We start from the raw sequence: 15,264 nt of genomic DNA, 5'->3' as shown, positions 1-15,264 counted from the left end.
CCCTCAGAAAAAACAAGACTACCGTACCGATGATCCCGGGTTACGCAACACCCGCCTTGCCTGCCAGATATTATCAAGCCTCTCGAGTTGCTTCTGCGAGAACTCTTTTTCACCACCCTCTGCGGCACTTCTCCCTGCAGCACCTGCTGCTGCACCAACCCCTCCTGTAACGGCAAGGGCAATAATGGAAACCAGCAGACCCACAGCGGAGACTATGCTGGTTATGGTAAGACCCTGCTCCCTGAAGAGTGTTTTAAGCTTTTTAAGCAAAGGCATGTAATCTCCAGCGATTTCATCAACTCGGACTTAATACTCCCCAGATGCTTAAAAATCTCGGAGGAAAGTAGACCATGCCTACCCAGTGCAAAATTTTTATCCTTCTTCAACAGATTAATATCCTTCTCAAGATCGGCAATGAAACCTTCGGACCCCGTCCTTCTGCTTCTTGAGATCTTTTAATTTACCCTCCTTCGTCTTGATCTCGCTATCATATTACATGATTTTATCCATCACCTCCTTGATATTCTTCTGCAAGTTTTCAACCTCGAGCTTTATTTCCGTCATATCAACCTCGGGGGCATCATGGTCGATGAATGCAAATGAATCATGTGTCAAACATCGTAATGTTTTGTTTACGAGGATTTATTTTATATGGTCTTTTGAATTTTGCATATATGTTTCTTATTACACAGGACTGTTTCGAATATTGACCTCGAGTGTTAACGAAAGTAGTGACAGTGAATTATATTACTATAAAAAAAATTTAACCGAAGTTCTTATTACTGTTGTAATATAACTTAGACAGTTAACAAGTACAATAATAATGGATTACCCCGTGATGTACCGAAAATATTGCCCTCTGTCATAGCATCGACCTCGCAAGCTCGGTCGGCATATCGCGGGCGACATATCGCGGTACAGCTTGGGGTAACCGGGTATTATTGTATTTTTAGAGATTAGCGAGTCTGAAAAATATATATTTTAAACGCCTGGTGTTAAGTAAACGAAACTAGTCCAACTAATACATAAATAATACAAGTCAGACTAAATTGTGTGTATCCATAAAGGTTTCGGAATCATCTTTTATTTCCATAAATCTAAATGGTTATGTCAGAAGCACATGACAGCTTGATATACTTGTAGACTGCTGGGGTATTTGATTGGTAAAAAGGCGGGGCTAAAGTGTCCAAATGTTGCTTTAGTGGCTAATATTTAATATTTTTATTTCCTACCCGCTAATTTTTTTCGTCGGTTAACACTCCTCTTTTAACGCAGTAGAAGACAAAAATGTTAAGTTACAAATGTTCGATACTAGAGTTTAATTTTAAGTTAAAATTGTTATCTAAAAACTATTTGCTTTGAAATAAACTGTTTTTTCAACAATTTTCCAAACATAAAAGTGACTAAATTTTGTACCAGTCACTATTATTGTTGCTGACTTTCAAATCTTTGCCAACTTAAAACTTTTGCCGACTTGAGATTTTTTCCAACCTTATACTAGCCAAGCTAGGCCTATTATATCATTTTTTTTTCCTAATCAGAGCTACGGTCAATTTGAAAGCTGTGGCTTTGGCGTTAGTAAGTCTGGTTTTTTTACATTTCTTCTTTCCTAATACTTTGTATCTAAAAGAATATTTAATTTTTGGTAGGTTTTCACATGTTAAGATGAAAATATCATCACGTTTTCTAGCCATAGATAAATCTTAAGTTTTAAGATTTTGGCTACAAACGTAGATTTTAAGGCTAGCGTTATTTATTCTTATTCTGTCAAAGTTTGGTATGTTATTATTCATTTTTATGTTGTGGTTGTGGCTCTCTAGCAAGCACTTTAGTTACGTCTGGCTGAAAGGTGAAATTAGCCAAATGCAGTTTTGCTAGCAAAAACAAACTTTTTGAACAATATTTAATTCTTATTTTAAATGCAGTTAGGTAGCTACACCTTGAAGTTATGTCTTATGTATGAACTTATAAAAACTTATTCCGCGAAATAAAATTGCTGGTTTTTTAGCTGGACGGGTAACGACGGGTTGTTTTCCGTATTTTAATTCGAACCGAAGTTGCGGCAAAGTTTTTTGGAAAATAGGTATTACGCCTATACACATGCCCAACGCCATTTGCCTGTTTTAAACGCTCAGCCCCGGTTAGCAACAGATTGCTTCCTGGTTTTTGTATAGACAGAAGCTGTAATAATTTTTTTTTGAAAAGGGTACGACTCGTATATGGATATGCAACACGGTATGGTAAGCGCTTAGTTCAGTGTTAACAACAGAGTGGCTGTTTAACCGAAGTTGCGATAAAGTTTTTTTTTCGGAAAAGGGTATTACACCTATATGGATCGCGATACTGCTTACCTGTACTCAGCGCGCAGCTTGGAGTACCTTTTATTTTGGACCTTTCTCCGGAAACATTCTCCGAAAAATTAATAAAGGTTGATCGACTGTTTTTGCTATGATGCTATGATGTGGTAGCAACGGTTGTAAACTGTGTTTTTATTTCAGTTGTGGAAAAGTGTCTTTTCATCTATTTACGTGCCATTTCTTCTATTTACGACATACTATATACCTGTACTAAAGCGCTCTACCTGAATGCGTGGCACACTTCACGGCTCTTATTAAACGTTCAACCGTTTAACACCGGGCCACAGTTACTTGTTGCTTAACACGGCGATTCAACGCTGGGTGTCCCGGCAAGTACTTAATTTTAGATATGTCTCTCCACACGCTTGATATGTCTGTAGAATTTCACCATTATTTTTCAACAAAGTGTCATGACAACATTTTAAATGAACAAATTTGGAGAGGTTTTGATGAGAGATGAATTATATTCTAGCGTCCTTTTCATACATTATTACAATACCTACTTCTCTGCTTTCCTCAATTATGAAATTTATATTTCTTAATAATATAAAAACATATTTCCCAAGCGTAAGTTGTTAGTTTAATGACTTTTCACTTTTATTATAACTACCCAGTAAGGAATTGATAATGACATTGTATCTTGTTCATGTAGTGAATTCATTACACGGTTACTGATATCCCACGACATTTTAAGAAAAAAATAAGTTTAGGAACCAGTTGATAACAGCTTATATTATTTAAGCTGATGGAAATCATGTGTAGTATTCGTGAAATAAAGTAACTAGAACAATTTAATTCCAGGCCTTGTCGAGATAAGCCACGTTGTGCCAAGGAGAAGAGTTATTGAAGAAAAAAACAAGCAACTCACAGTGATGGGTTAGAAATTTGTGGCAACCTTTGGTAAGTTGCATATTTATTGACTTTTTTTCTATCTTTTTATATACCTTGTTTAATGAACGCTGAATCTGTTTGTTATTTTTTATAGGATGAAAACTTAACCAAAGAAATAAAAGATATCGTTGGAATAAACCACGGTTAGTGGAATTATACAATTCCGAGAATCTTCGTTCTTTATAATTTATAACTTGTTATGTCATCTTTTTAGTTTTGTTTGCTAGCATTTTATGAAGAAATGAGGAGAATTGAGGGGGATAGGAGACGTTGGAATTCGGGAAGCCAAGTAACCAAGAGGTTATAGGATTCTGGATTGCTGTATGTGATTTTTTTTACCTTTATCTAGGATAATACGTTCGCCAAACTCTAAACTGCAATGCTGCAATATACACACGACGTGGTTCTTTATGTTTATAATTATAAAAATATATGCATGAGAATTTTGCGTGTGTTTTAATTGTGCACATCTTTTTCCCGCGCATTTATTTTCGCAAACCGAACGTTTGGGACAGATTTTCGCGCACTTCTTACTGGTGAAATAGAATAAAATTACCATGTACTGTTTTGTGTGACTGTGAAATGCTTAATCACTCTTTGATTAATGCAAAGCGAGCATTACAATTCCACAGCAATTATGCATGTTGTCTTAAAAAAAGAAAACAACTCCATTTGCAGTTTCGCTCAATCTAATTTTTACAGGCAATCTAATCCTTACAAATAATATTCCACGTGCATTAATTATAATTTATGAAACAATTCAGCTTCTCTCGAACATATTGGCACACTGGTAGAACTCCTTTATTAAAACTTTTAATATTTTCAACCTTACTAAAGGCACCGAAATGAAGAGGATTTTTTGCATTGAAACATTCGAGCAAAATAACTGGTTGGGTTCCAATTTCCAGCCATTTGACTCCAATTTCAGTTGTTAAAGTATTTCTGCTCGTGTAGGGTACTGTAAGGAATTTTGGTCCACTGGTAGATCTATTAATGGGAAACCTTAAATATTATAAACCTTGCGGGGATCTAAAAGCTCCTACATGTTAGAACGCTTCACACTTGAGCATCGTTAATATTATAATAGTAGTATATTGACAACAAAAAACTACATTATTTACGACGTTTCGAGTGTTCACACACCCATTTTCAAGCAATCAAAAACGTAAAAATTTGATCTAAATATATACAAGGTTTAACAGTAAGCATAGTCACAGATTAAATACCTAATTATATAAATACAAAGGAGCTGATCTGATGGGACTATCGTGCATTATGAACAAACATCGCGAGTAATTCATATGTCGAGGGAAGATAGTTTATTGCTTTTATCCGTCTCTGATGTAAAAGAAATGTTTGGGTGGCATTTATTCTAGTAATTCTGAAATTTTGGCAAGTAGTCTAGGGATGAAAATAACACAAAAATATCGTCAACGCACTTTTGTTGGTAAATTTTGTCATAAAAAGTGAACAAGACGTATGATATACGTAAACAACCTCGCGAATAAAGTTTATCAAAAGTTGTCTATCGGATTGTGATTTCTGTTACAATGTGAGGTACGGCATAGTTTGCTACTTAGATAGGCAATAATATTTGTTACGCACTATGTAGTTATTTTTCAAAGTTGATTTGTGAGATATTCTTGAACGGAAAATTTATCGAAATTTCAATTTTCAATGGGTTAGTCTAGGGTAAACTTACAGACAGGTGTTTCCGAAATCATACTTTGTTGCCGTGTCATTAACGTGGCGAAAAGAATTCCGTTTTCATCATGATTTACAATATAATTTGCCTTTCGCTTACATTTTACCAAATTTTGTAAGGTGGAGCGTCTTCGTTTCTCTCTTACATAACGTTGTGGAAATTTTACTTTTCGCAAACTACTTTCCAGGCATTTGAGGAGACCTTAATTCTACCTACATTCACTTTTGTAAACTTTGATGGAAACACTTTCACCTTGCCAGTTAGTTAAATAAAGCTTTTGAACACTCATTTTAAAAAATAAAATTTATAACAGCGAAGAAAAAAAAAAAGAAAAATATTACCAAAATGAGATTCGAACATACGACTACTCCCGTTTCAGTGCTTAGGGAGTACGTTTCGGTTTATTTCCCACATCATAGTCACTACGATGCGACATAGTACTCCAGCGTTAGCGTTAGAATCTGACACAATTCCGTTTAACTATAAGATTATATAGAACATGGCTTTTCCATTTCGCCGGAAAATGATTGTAGATAACGACGGGTGACCAAATTGCCGTACATCATCTTTAACAAGTGAAAATGACTTTTCTAGTATTTTTCCGTGAAAGTTTTTGTCCATAATACAGCAGTTGATGAGCATTTGCAGTCTACCAGAGATTCTATAGATCCTAATTATAAATATTAACGAAATTAATTGTTGTTGTTTTAACACATGACTACGTACGGGATACAGTTCTCGAAATATACCTGTCCAACTTAAACTAGAGTAAAATAAATATCAATGAAGAGTTTGGTATTGGACATGTCAATTTAGTACGGAGTGTTTTACACCTTTATGCAAGTTCTAAAGCTGTGAAGCAAATATTCAAAAATATAGTATCCTGGAATATTTGCTCTACAACATACTCCTTTCTTATAAATTGATATTGACATTGAACAGCAATTTCGTATAAACTTCCTGAAACGCTTGTTGCCTTGAAGTGTGATGGGTTTCTTCTAAACTGCTTCTTCCATCAGCTGTGTAAAACAGCTATTATTATTATTATTATTTAGAGAGTATATTGCAGATGAAACCTGAGCTACATACAATATCATTTACTTGTCATATGATTGATTTCTTCTCGCATTTTGAATGGTGATATATTTGCGTTTTGAGTAACAAGTGCGATTTTATTGTATATTCTAATTAGATAGTGTAAAAAGCTTATAGGGAACTTGCGCATAAATTTCAAGGGTTAGCTTCGGATAGGGACCGAATAGGGCTTCAATGCCATGCCATTTTTGTCTTAAATATTATCCATATCCTTCTTAAAAGACAAACAGATTGCGTTTTCAAAGATACTCTTTAACCCTCAACCTCTCTATTTGAAACACGTAATCCTACACATTTCTTACAAGGCGTTTCAACTGTGAAATCGGGTAATTTAACTTAATTTTTTTTTTAATTTTTATCCAAATCTACTTTTTTAAAAACTCAAATCATTACACCTTGCTGTTTTGTTACCACGTAGTCAATTACTGTGGAGGTTTCCACAGGCTAAAAGGGTGGTTGTTGACAAAAATGTCCTACATGTTCTGACCCAAGTAATTATTCCATTCACAAGCATTTACGCATATACTTTCTTCGCGGTTAGCACAGGCAAAGAGTCGTAATTGTCTTTCTGTCTACACATTACATTTTCTACATTTCACTGGTATGAGCATTTCTCTCGTGTGACTTTTAACCTTATTCAGTCATCTGCCCTCCTCTAATTCTTTTTCGCTATGCTGCATCGTTATTGCGAAGCGAAATTTTGGAGCACGTTTGCTAGGCGAAGTACATCAAGTAAATTATTGAGATTCTCAAAATTTCAATAAAAAAAAATCATATTAAATCAGCGTAAGGAAATATGACTGATATTTTTGCGAAGCAATTGAGCTTCCCGAACAAAACGAAATTGTGGAGCACGTTTGCTACGCGAAGTATACCAAGAGAATTATTGAGATTCTCAAAATTTCGATAGAAAAAAAAATCATATAAATTCAGCTTAAGGAGATATGACTGATATTTTTTCACGAAAAGGTAGGTTATTTTTTGTCTAATAGAACAACTAAGTTTCAACCAAGCAGCTCTTATAAATGTTAGCTAAAATTCCAATAAATATGCTTTGTACCCCCCTACACCCCGTCTTTCTTCCCCCCTCCCGTTATTTCCCGATTTTCCATTTGCCGGAAGCGAAAGACTGGGAATTACACTCAAGCAATCAGAAAACGGCTATCGGCTAATTTGAAATATCGTGTATTTTACAGACCTAATACAAATACATAGTTTATGCCAAGTCCTGATAATAATTGGCTTAGCTGGCATGCTATTTCTCTATTTCTGCTATTTATTTGGAAAGCTTGTATATACCTTTTGAAGCCACATTATAATTATTTGAACTTTTATAATGCACAAAAATGTATTATATTTATGGCTTCATTAAAAAAAGATTTTAAAGTACCAAATTATCAGCTTGAATTGGCATGTTTGTGGTATCCTTTTCATACAGTAGAAGAAAAGTGAGTTGCAAAGGTATGGATGATTTGAAACTTATATTCATGTTTTTTTCTTGGTTTGATGTAGCTAGCTAACCAAATAGCTAGATAGATAGCTACCTCTAGCTACAGTCAGTAGAAGAAAATTCAATTCATAATGACTAACAAAAGTCTTTCTTTTTGAATCTTATTATACAATTTTTAAATATTTCCTAAAACTCAAGTTGCTTCTTTTTTTTTGTTGCATCGTGAAAATACATTCAAGTCACCAATCCAAAACTAAATACCTCTTTATTCTTTAATTTAAGGTATTTGCTCATTTGTTGTTAAAAACTTTTGTACTGTTGCTACTAGGGTCTTTTTACTGATATATGTTCTAAATCTGAACTACTTTATCAAATGGTGCCTTTACCTGGAAATTCTACTTTGTTTACCTACTTTAGCATGTTTTTAAATTCTTCAACACTCGAACATAGCAATAAATGTTTCAAGAAGTGACCTTATGTACGACGTGTGAAGTCACAAATGACCAATTGGAATTGTGTTCAATAATGGTGGCCGTTTGTTTTTGGGAGATTATGTTTGGACATACATAAAATATTTAAAAAAGTTGAAAAAAATATTTAGGGCTTCATCATTTTCTTTACGACCCTATTTTTTTGCATTGTGTTCTATGAGCTTACATAATGCACCTTAATCAAATTTTGTGTTTTTCGTAACTTTTGTTTTCAGTATGGTAGATTAGTTTACGTGTGAACTGGCCAAAAAAGCCATAAGTATGAGGGCAATCTTGAGCAATTTGCTAAATACAATTCGTACTTTCCAAATAGAAAACAGTGCCTTCTATTTTGTTGTCTTGACCACAAAAAGTAGTGATCTATATTTTATTTGGTTAGCCTCATTAATTCCAATAAATTTTCCCTGTCAATTTTGTTCCAAGAAGGACAACATGACGGTTCTAGAGTGATAAAAAGCTTACAAAAACGCTTTAAATTTCTGTTCAATATGGAACATCTCTTATGTGGGATTGAACCGATATGAATATGAAGTGAACGTTCTACCGACTGAACTACCAATCCCCAAAAGAACACAACCCTCAAAGTAAACAGAGTTGCATGACTTTATTAATTAAGCATATATCAAGCATGTTGTATTTAGTAAACACTTTTTGAGCACTCTATCACAAAAAATGATATATATTTGTAGAAATTTAGCTCTAAATATCGTCCTTCAAAGACACTGGTTTTTAATGTATTTAGAGACTTTACTATATATATAATATAATATACTATATAAAAATGTTTTCTGTTTCTTTTTAGATTACGTACAATAAGAGCGAGATATGTTATCTTTCAATACGTGAGATAAAAAGAAGAAAGCGAAACCTCATCCCGCGTTGTTACTCTATTTCTGTCAAAAAATTTGAAGCTGTTTTATGAATCTTGATAAAGTTAATAAATTGTTTTCGTTTCTGTAGATTGTTTATTTTTGTTTATTGTTTCCCGCGAGTTTTCGAAATTCATTGCAGCAGATTCATTGGCTTCAAGAAATTTTTTAAGGTTTTCATAACTAGTGCCATAATTTTTACGTCAAAAAAACCCCACAAGCTGCCTCGTTGGCCTTCTTATCTCCGAAAGTCTCTATTATTATCTGCGTTCCAAGTATTACTTTCCGATTGAAAGAGTGTACCTTAGGACGCGCATCCCCCTAATTCCTGACATTTTCGCACACTACGGAATGTACAACTCGATGTATTGCATTTCTTTCAAAATAAGTGTTTTAACTTTATAAAAGTATAACCTTGGATGGATTTTCGGCGCTAGAAGCTTCATCAATGTTTGATTTACGTCGGCCACCACTGACAATACTGTGATTATTATCAATTTCTAACTTTATAATTCTGTGAAAAAGAGGTTTTACGAAATTTCTTAGTTATCGTTTTTGTTTAGTTTCGTGCGATCTAAATTTCTCGTACCTTCTAAAAAGAAATATTCCGCATAAATATATATTGTATTTTTGCCAAAAAATCAATACTTTTGGACAACGAGTTGTTGTTGTTCCGCTGTGAGTTTATTTTACAACCTCGTCCCCAGGCGTTTGGGTGTATTTCTCAGATATCAGCTGCAGTAAGATGTAAGCACCTCGTCGTATTATATCAAAGAGAAAGAAAAGCACTAGGGTCAACTATTGGCTAGTTTCAATTTTGCTTGCAACTTGCGTAATGCTTCGCAACCTTTTTTTAATTTCTAGTGATACATTCTGAGTTTTCATATTCATTAATTAGGCACCTATGTGCAAAATATTTAGGTCCCACACCTCTTAAAGCTTTAAATATTGGCTATTACTCGAAACTACTCCTAAAAATCTATATTAAATCCTTATATCGGGAATTATAATAACTTTTCTTAGGATTATTCTTAGGACTTGAAATTTACAAAACAACTGAGACAATGTTTCTGAGAATTTTGGTTGCATAAAAAATCCGATCACACGGTTTTATCAAATTTCACCTGCAAATCAGGAAATAGGGATTTTCGGTCAATTTTTGGGATTTTCGGTCAATGTTAAAACAGGAAAATATGTTCAATATTTGTCAAAAATTGATATTGAATGTATAAAATTGCTCTAGAACGTAAGTAATTGAATTTTAAGCAGATAGTGGTATATTAGACAAATTTCAAACTTCTTCTGTCGTTTTAAAAAATTACTGACGTGGGCAAAAATTTATTGCTGCCATTTTGTTTCTTTCATGGCGTACTATAAGTCCGCCAAGTTTGATGGACAAGCCTGTCAAATGTTCGAGCCTATCTTGTTTTGTTTCAAACACGCAAACTTTTTCCACATTAGACAAATTGGTGTTCCGTTCATGGATTTTTCACTCTTTTTAAAGGAAAGGTTTCAAGAGATTGTGCTATTTTTTAACATGAATAGTGAAGAATGAAAAAAAATATTCTTCGACATAATATTTGTGCAATTCCTTATCTGTAAACTTTATTATTTAATACTTTTGTATTATGTTTATAAAAAAATATAAAACAAATGTAATATTCGTGACATCGAAGGTCGATCATTGTGTTACTTTGTGCATCTACAAATATAAAAATTAGGATTGAGATTGTATATAGGTTGCATTCTATTCCAAAAGTAATCAGGAAATCCGTACAAGCGTTACATTACCATGGAAATTTTAAATTTATAAAGCGTTTTATGTAGGTAATGGTTTTTAGAAGAAACGACATAAGGGGAAACGAAAGAATAAAGTAGGGAAAAATAAACCAGTACAGCAGACATCAAATTGAAGAAGGGACATTTTTTTTCGTTTGTTTTCTTTATTTTCTTTTTCTTACTAATTATACTTTTTATTAAATATAAAAAAATGTAATATAAATAAAATTGAACATAAAAATGTATAATATACATAATACGTATATAAAAAAGACGAATAAATGATTTTTTCATAACGATCCGATATTAAGGAACCTTTTATATAAAAAAAAATTATTTACATGAAAACTATATTAATTGTTCTTCGATAGATACAAAATTTGAAATGCGTTTTCACCAGAACGCCATTGATAAAAAGCCTTTGACAGAGTAGAAAAATATATAAATACAACAACAAAAATTTGCTGAGTACTATATTCACTTCCAAGCAGAGGCAAAAAAAGTGAAATAATGTGTCAGAAGATATATACAACTAGCTATAAGACCTGTGGAAAGATACACCAGGGCTATGTTTATAAGCTTTTAACGATATTTTGACTGATGTTTCGATGTAGACGACATGTACAACAATTTTACAACAATATACACAATAATATATACAACAATATATACAACAATGTACAGCATAAGTACAAAATGGAAGATAGTGGGATCGTTCTCTGGTCACACTAAAGAAAACACTGAAAATTTTCAAAAAATCTTTCTGAATTTGAAAGAATAATCAGTCACTAAACTATTAATCAATTTGTGTTCACTAAACTGACGTAGCTTATGTAAAGATAATTAAAACAAATCTTTGGAATGCGCAGTGAACTATTCACTATATATATATATTTTTTATACTTAGTAAGAACTATTTACACTGTATTGCTGGGTATACGCAATTACAATTACTTTATGTTATGACAACTCAGAACCTCCCGGTAGACATCTGTAACGGTGTATGTATCGCCATAGCTCACTGTTAATTTTGTCCTGGCACTCTTCGAAAAAATCGGTTTTGATTGGTGAAGTGATCAAAACATTGGTAACTTGGATGACAATTAATTATCGACCGACAATTTCCACAAATGAAATATTGCTGAAAACACGGACTATCGACAAAGTCCTTGCCATTCCAGCCACATTCATTATTTACGTAGCCATAATTATCAATTGGTGGACGCATGTTACTTTCAATCGGTTGCTCTATGGCTGACGCACGCTTTTCTGTCACTTCCTCGTTAATTATATTCAAGTCTTTGTGAGTTTGCGGGCAGCCTCTGTTTTTTATTTTACTGTTTGTGTACTTCACACTAAATGGCAGTTCACACCAAAAGATTTCTTGTATTTGAATAACTTGGTTCTGTTTAGCGATGTCGTAAGCTGTTTGTTGCTTGTGGTTTACAATTTCAGCATTTGCACCATGTTGTATCAGCAAAGATATACATTTTCTTTTTACTGCACATACTGTCGCCCTCTCCACGGCGACATGTAGTGCTGTATTTCCCTTGTGATCAATGGAATTAATATTTCTGCACTTTTCCTTCAAAAGTAATTTGATTATTGAATACACTTCATCTTTGCCTTTTTTGCAAGCTCGTCTTTTGCAAGTCTCTCCACACAAAGTTATCATGAGCAAGTTTTTCTTCTGTTTATTTTGAAAATTCAAGCAAGCACCATGTTGAATAAGATATTTCACAATTTGTCGGTAACCTTTGTAACATGCATAGTGAATTGGTGTGTTCCCACTTAGGTCTTTTTCATCAATCTTGCACACAGTGCTCATCAAATATTTTATGGTTTTGAGATCGCCTTCTAAAACTGCTTCATGCAACTTAAACATCTTTGCACTCTGCTCCAACATGCAACAACACTTTTTGCTATAGCCTGAATCGCTTTCTCTTATATTCCATAACTTTACTCATTAAAAACCCAATTTGTTAAAAAGCAAAGGGGTTTTTATTCGTTACTTAATTTGTGGACAATATTTACTAGTAAGGATTGAAGCTATGTGTACAAAGAGTGGCTGTCATATGACTATGCTAGTTTCTGATTGGTTAGCCTTAATCAATAAAAATATAATCTGTTAATTAAAGTTCACAGTCGTCTCCCCTGCTTTTACTTTTTTTGGCTATTTTTATCTTTCATTTCCTGTTTTTACTTTTAAAAAAACTTAATCCAGAGTGCAGATCGTGTCCATTATAAAATTCCTTTTTTGGTAATTTGTAATTACAGATAAGTAATGTTAATAATAAAGTAAAAACAAACTTATATACAGTACATGCACTACATGCCGACATATCCGATTATTCAACTTGTTTTGCACATAATCTATTGATAAACACAACATTTTACGTGTTAGCTACTTGATATTGCCGAGCTATTTAACAATTCCTAGAACATAGCAATTACTGCGATTTTATTTCACTGATAGCAATGTTGGTTAAAAGAATTTTAAATTAAATGACAAAGAGAGTTTTTAAAACTGCAATGTTTTTGTGTCAATGCATAGGGAAATATCTGAATGATGTTTAAGTATTAAAATTGCCATTTTATTTTTCCCAATTTCTAAAGCTTAGATTATGTCAGAACATTTTCACTCAGTTCACATACAATTATTATTTAAATTATTTTTTTCCCTTGGGGGCGGATTCCGCCCACTCCTTAAAGGTTTTTTTTAATAACTCCTTAATGCTACGTTGCATGGCTACGATACTTATTGAGTTTCAATATTTCTCTATTAGACACATGCCACATTTTTAGGTCCCATACCGTGCAGAAGCTTTGATATTGGCTATTACTCGAAAATACCCCTAAAAATCTCTATGAAACCCTTATAATGGGGAAATATAATAACTCTTGTTAGGATTATCATTAGAACTTGAAACTTACAACACAACTTTGTTTCATCAAGAAAAATTATTTTGCATGTTTTAGACATGTGATTAATCTGACTTCCCAATTTTTTTGAATTTTACCCAAAAATCGGAAAAAACCGGGTTTCCGGGCAATTTTGGAATTTTGTTATGCGATCTGTGTAAAAACCGGAAAATATGTTAAATAACTTTTATTTAGCTTTCATAAACTTCAAACAGAATGTAAAAATTCGCTGTAGAACTAAAGTAATTAAACTTTAAGCAGATAGTTCCATTTTAGGCAAATTTCAAGCTTTTGATGACGTCACAGAAAATCTGCGCACGCAAGCAAAAATTTATTGCTGCTATTTTGTTTCTTTTGTGACGTACTATAGTGTGCTAAGTTTGATTCAATTTGGAGAAGCCTATAAAAAGTTATTGAGGGGGGGGGGGGGGGGGGGGCGAATACGGTTAATATGGCTGGAATCCTCCCCTGCCGCTAAAAACTTTTAACAGGTTTGTTCAAATTGAATAAACTTGGCATGTACGTCATAAAAGGAGAAAAAAATGGCAGCAAAAACTTTCTGATTTACGGGTAAAATCCGAAAAATTCAGGAAATGTGATAAATCACGTGTCCAAAATTTAAAACATGACTGGCTTGATGAAATAAAGTTGTGTTGTAAGTTTTTAAGCTGTAGGGAAAATTCTAACGAAAGTTATTATATTTTCTCTGTTATAAGGATTTCACAGAGATTTTTATGGGTACTTTCAAGTAGAAGCCAATATTTAAGGTTTTAACCCTATTCGGTCCGGGGGGGGGAACGGATTTCGCCCCCCCCCTGACAGTTTTTTTTTTAATAACTCCTTATTGCTTTGTTATATGGCTATGATACTTACTGAGTTTTAATATTTGTCTATTATACACCAGCATGCCAAATTTTTAGGTCCTGTACTTTTCAGAGGCTTTGATATTGGCCATTACTCGAAACTACCCCTAAAAATCTCTATGAAATCCTTATAATGAGGAAAATATAAAAACTCCTGTTAGGATTATCCTTATAACTTGAAAAATTCAACACAACTTTGTTTCATCAAGAAGAACCATTTTGCATAATTTAGACACGTGACTAATCCGATTTCCCGATTTTGTCGGATTTTAGCCAAAAATCGGAAAAAACCGTATTTTCTGGCAATTTTTTATGCGATCCATGTAAAAACCGGACAATATGTTAAGTAACTTTCATTTAGCTTTTAGAAACTTCAAACAGAATGTAAGAATTCGCCCTAGAAGAAAAGTAATTAAATTTTAAGCAGATAGTGGCATTTTTAACAAATTTCAAGCTTCCGATGACGTCACAGAAAATGTGCTGCCGCAAGCAAAAATTTATTGCCGCCATTCTGTTCCTTTTATGACGTACTATAAGTGTGCCAAGTTTGATTCAATTTGAACAACCCTATGAAAAGTTATTGAGGGCCGCTCATAGTATGTTCGAAAACCCCCGGACCGAATAGGGTTAAGCGGTATGGGACCTAAATACTTGGCATGTCAAATAAATGAATATTAAAAGGTAGTAGTACTTTTGGTCATTAATACAAGATCAAATACCTTTAAAGGACATAGAAATAAAGAAATTATGTTGCTAGGTAACAAATATGACAATGTTGAAAATGATAGCTAGTCATCGGTAATTAATACGAAAGTCTTTTGAAGCTTTCGTTCTACTCGAAA

General features: G+C 33.4%; 1 protein-coding gene and 1 long non-coding RNA gene across 2 annotated transcripts; one reads left to right on the top strand and one right to left on the bottom strand.

Moving 5' to 3' along the window:
* Positions 1 to 3,050: 3,050 nt before the first annotated feature.
* On the top strand, positions 3,051 to 4,323 carry LOC130622553 (uncharacterized). Its single transcript, XR_008981107.1, has 3 exons — positions 3,051 to 3,257; positions 3,343 to 3,391; positions 3,598 to 4,323. It is a non-coding gene; the product is annotated as an uncharacterized LOC130622553 (long non-coding RNA).
* Positions 4,324 to 10,815: 6,492 nt separating this feature from the next.
* LOC130636458 (POTE ankyrin domain family member A-like) lies at positions 10,816 to 12,999 on the bottom strand. Its single transcript, XM_057446194.1, has one exon. The coding sequence runs from the start codon at positions 12,541 to 12,543 to the stop codon at positions 11,662 to 11,664; it is 882 nt and encodes a 293-aa protein (XP_057302177.1). The 5' UTR covers positions 12,544 to 12,999; the 3' UTR covers positions 10,816 to 11,661.
* Between the last annotated feature and the right edge of the window lie 2,265 nt (positions 13,000 to 15,264).

This window comes from Hydractinia symbiolongicarpus, chromosome 1, assembly GCF_029227915.1.
Source record: "Hydractinia symbiolongicarpus strain clone_291-10 chromosome 1, HSymV2.1, whole genome shotgun sequence".
NCBI classification, from domain to species: domain Eukaryota; kingdom Metazoa; phylum Cnidaria; class Hydrozoa; order Anthoathecata; family Hydractiniidae; genus Hydractinia; species Hydractinia symbiolongicarpus.
This window is presented reverse-complemented; position numbering and strand designations above follow the sequence as displayed.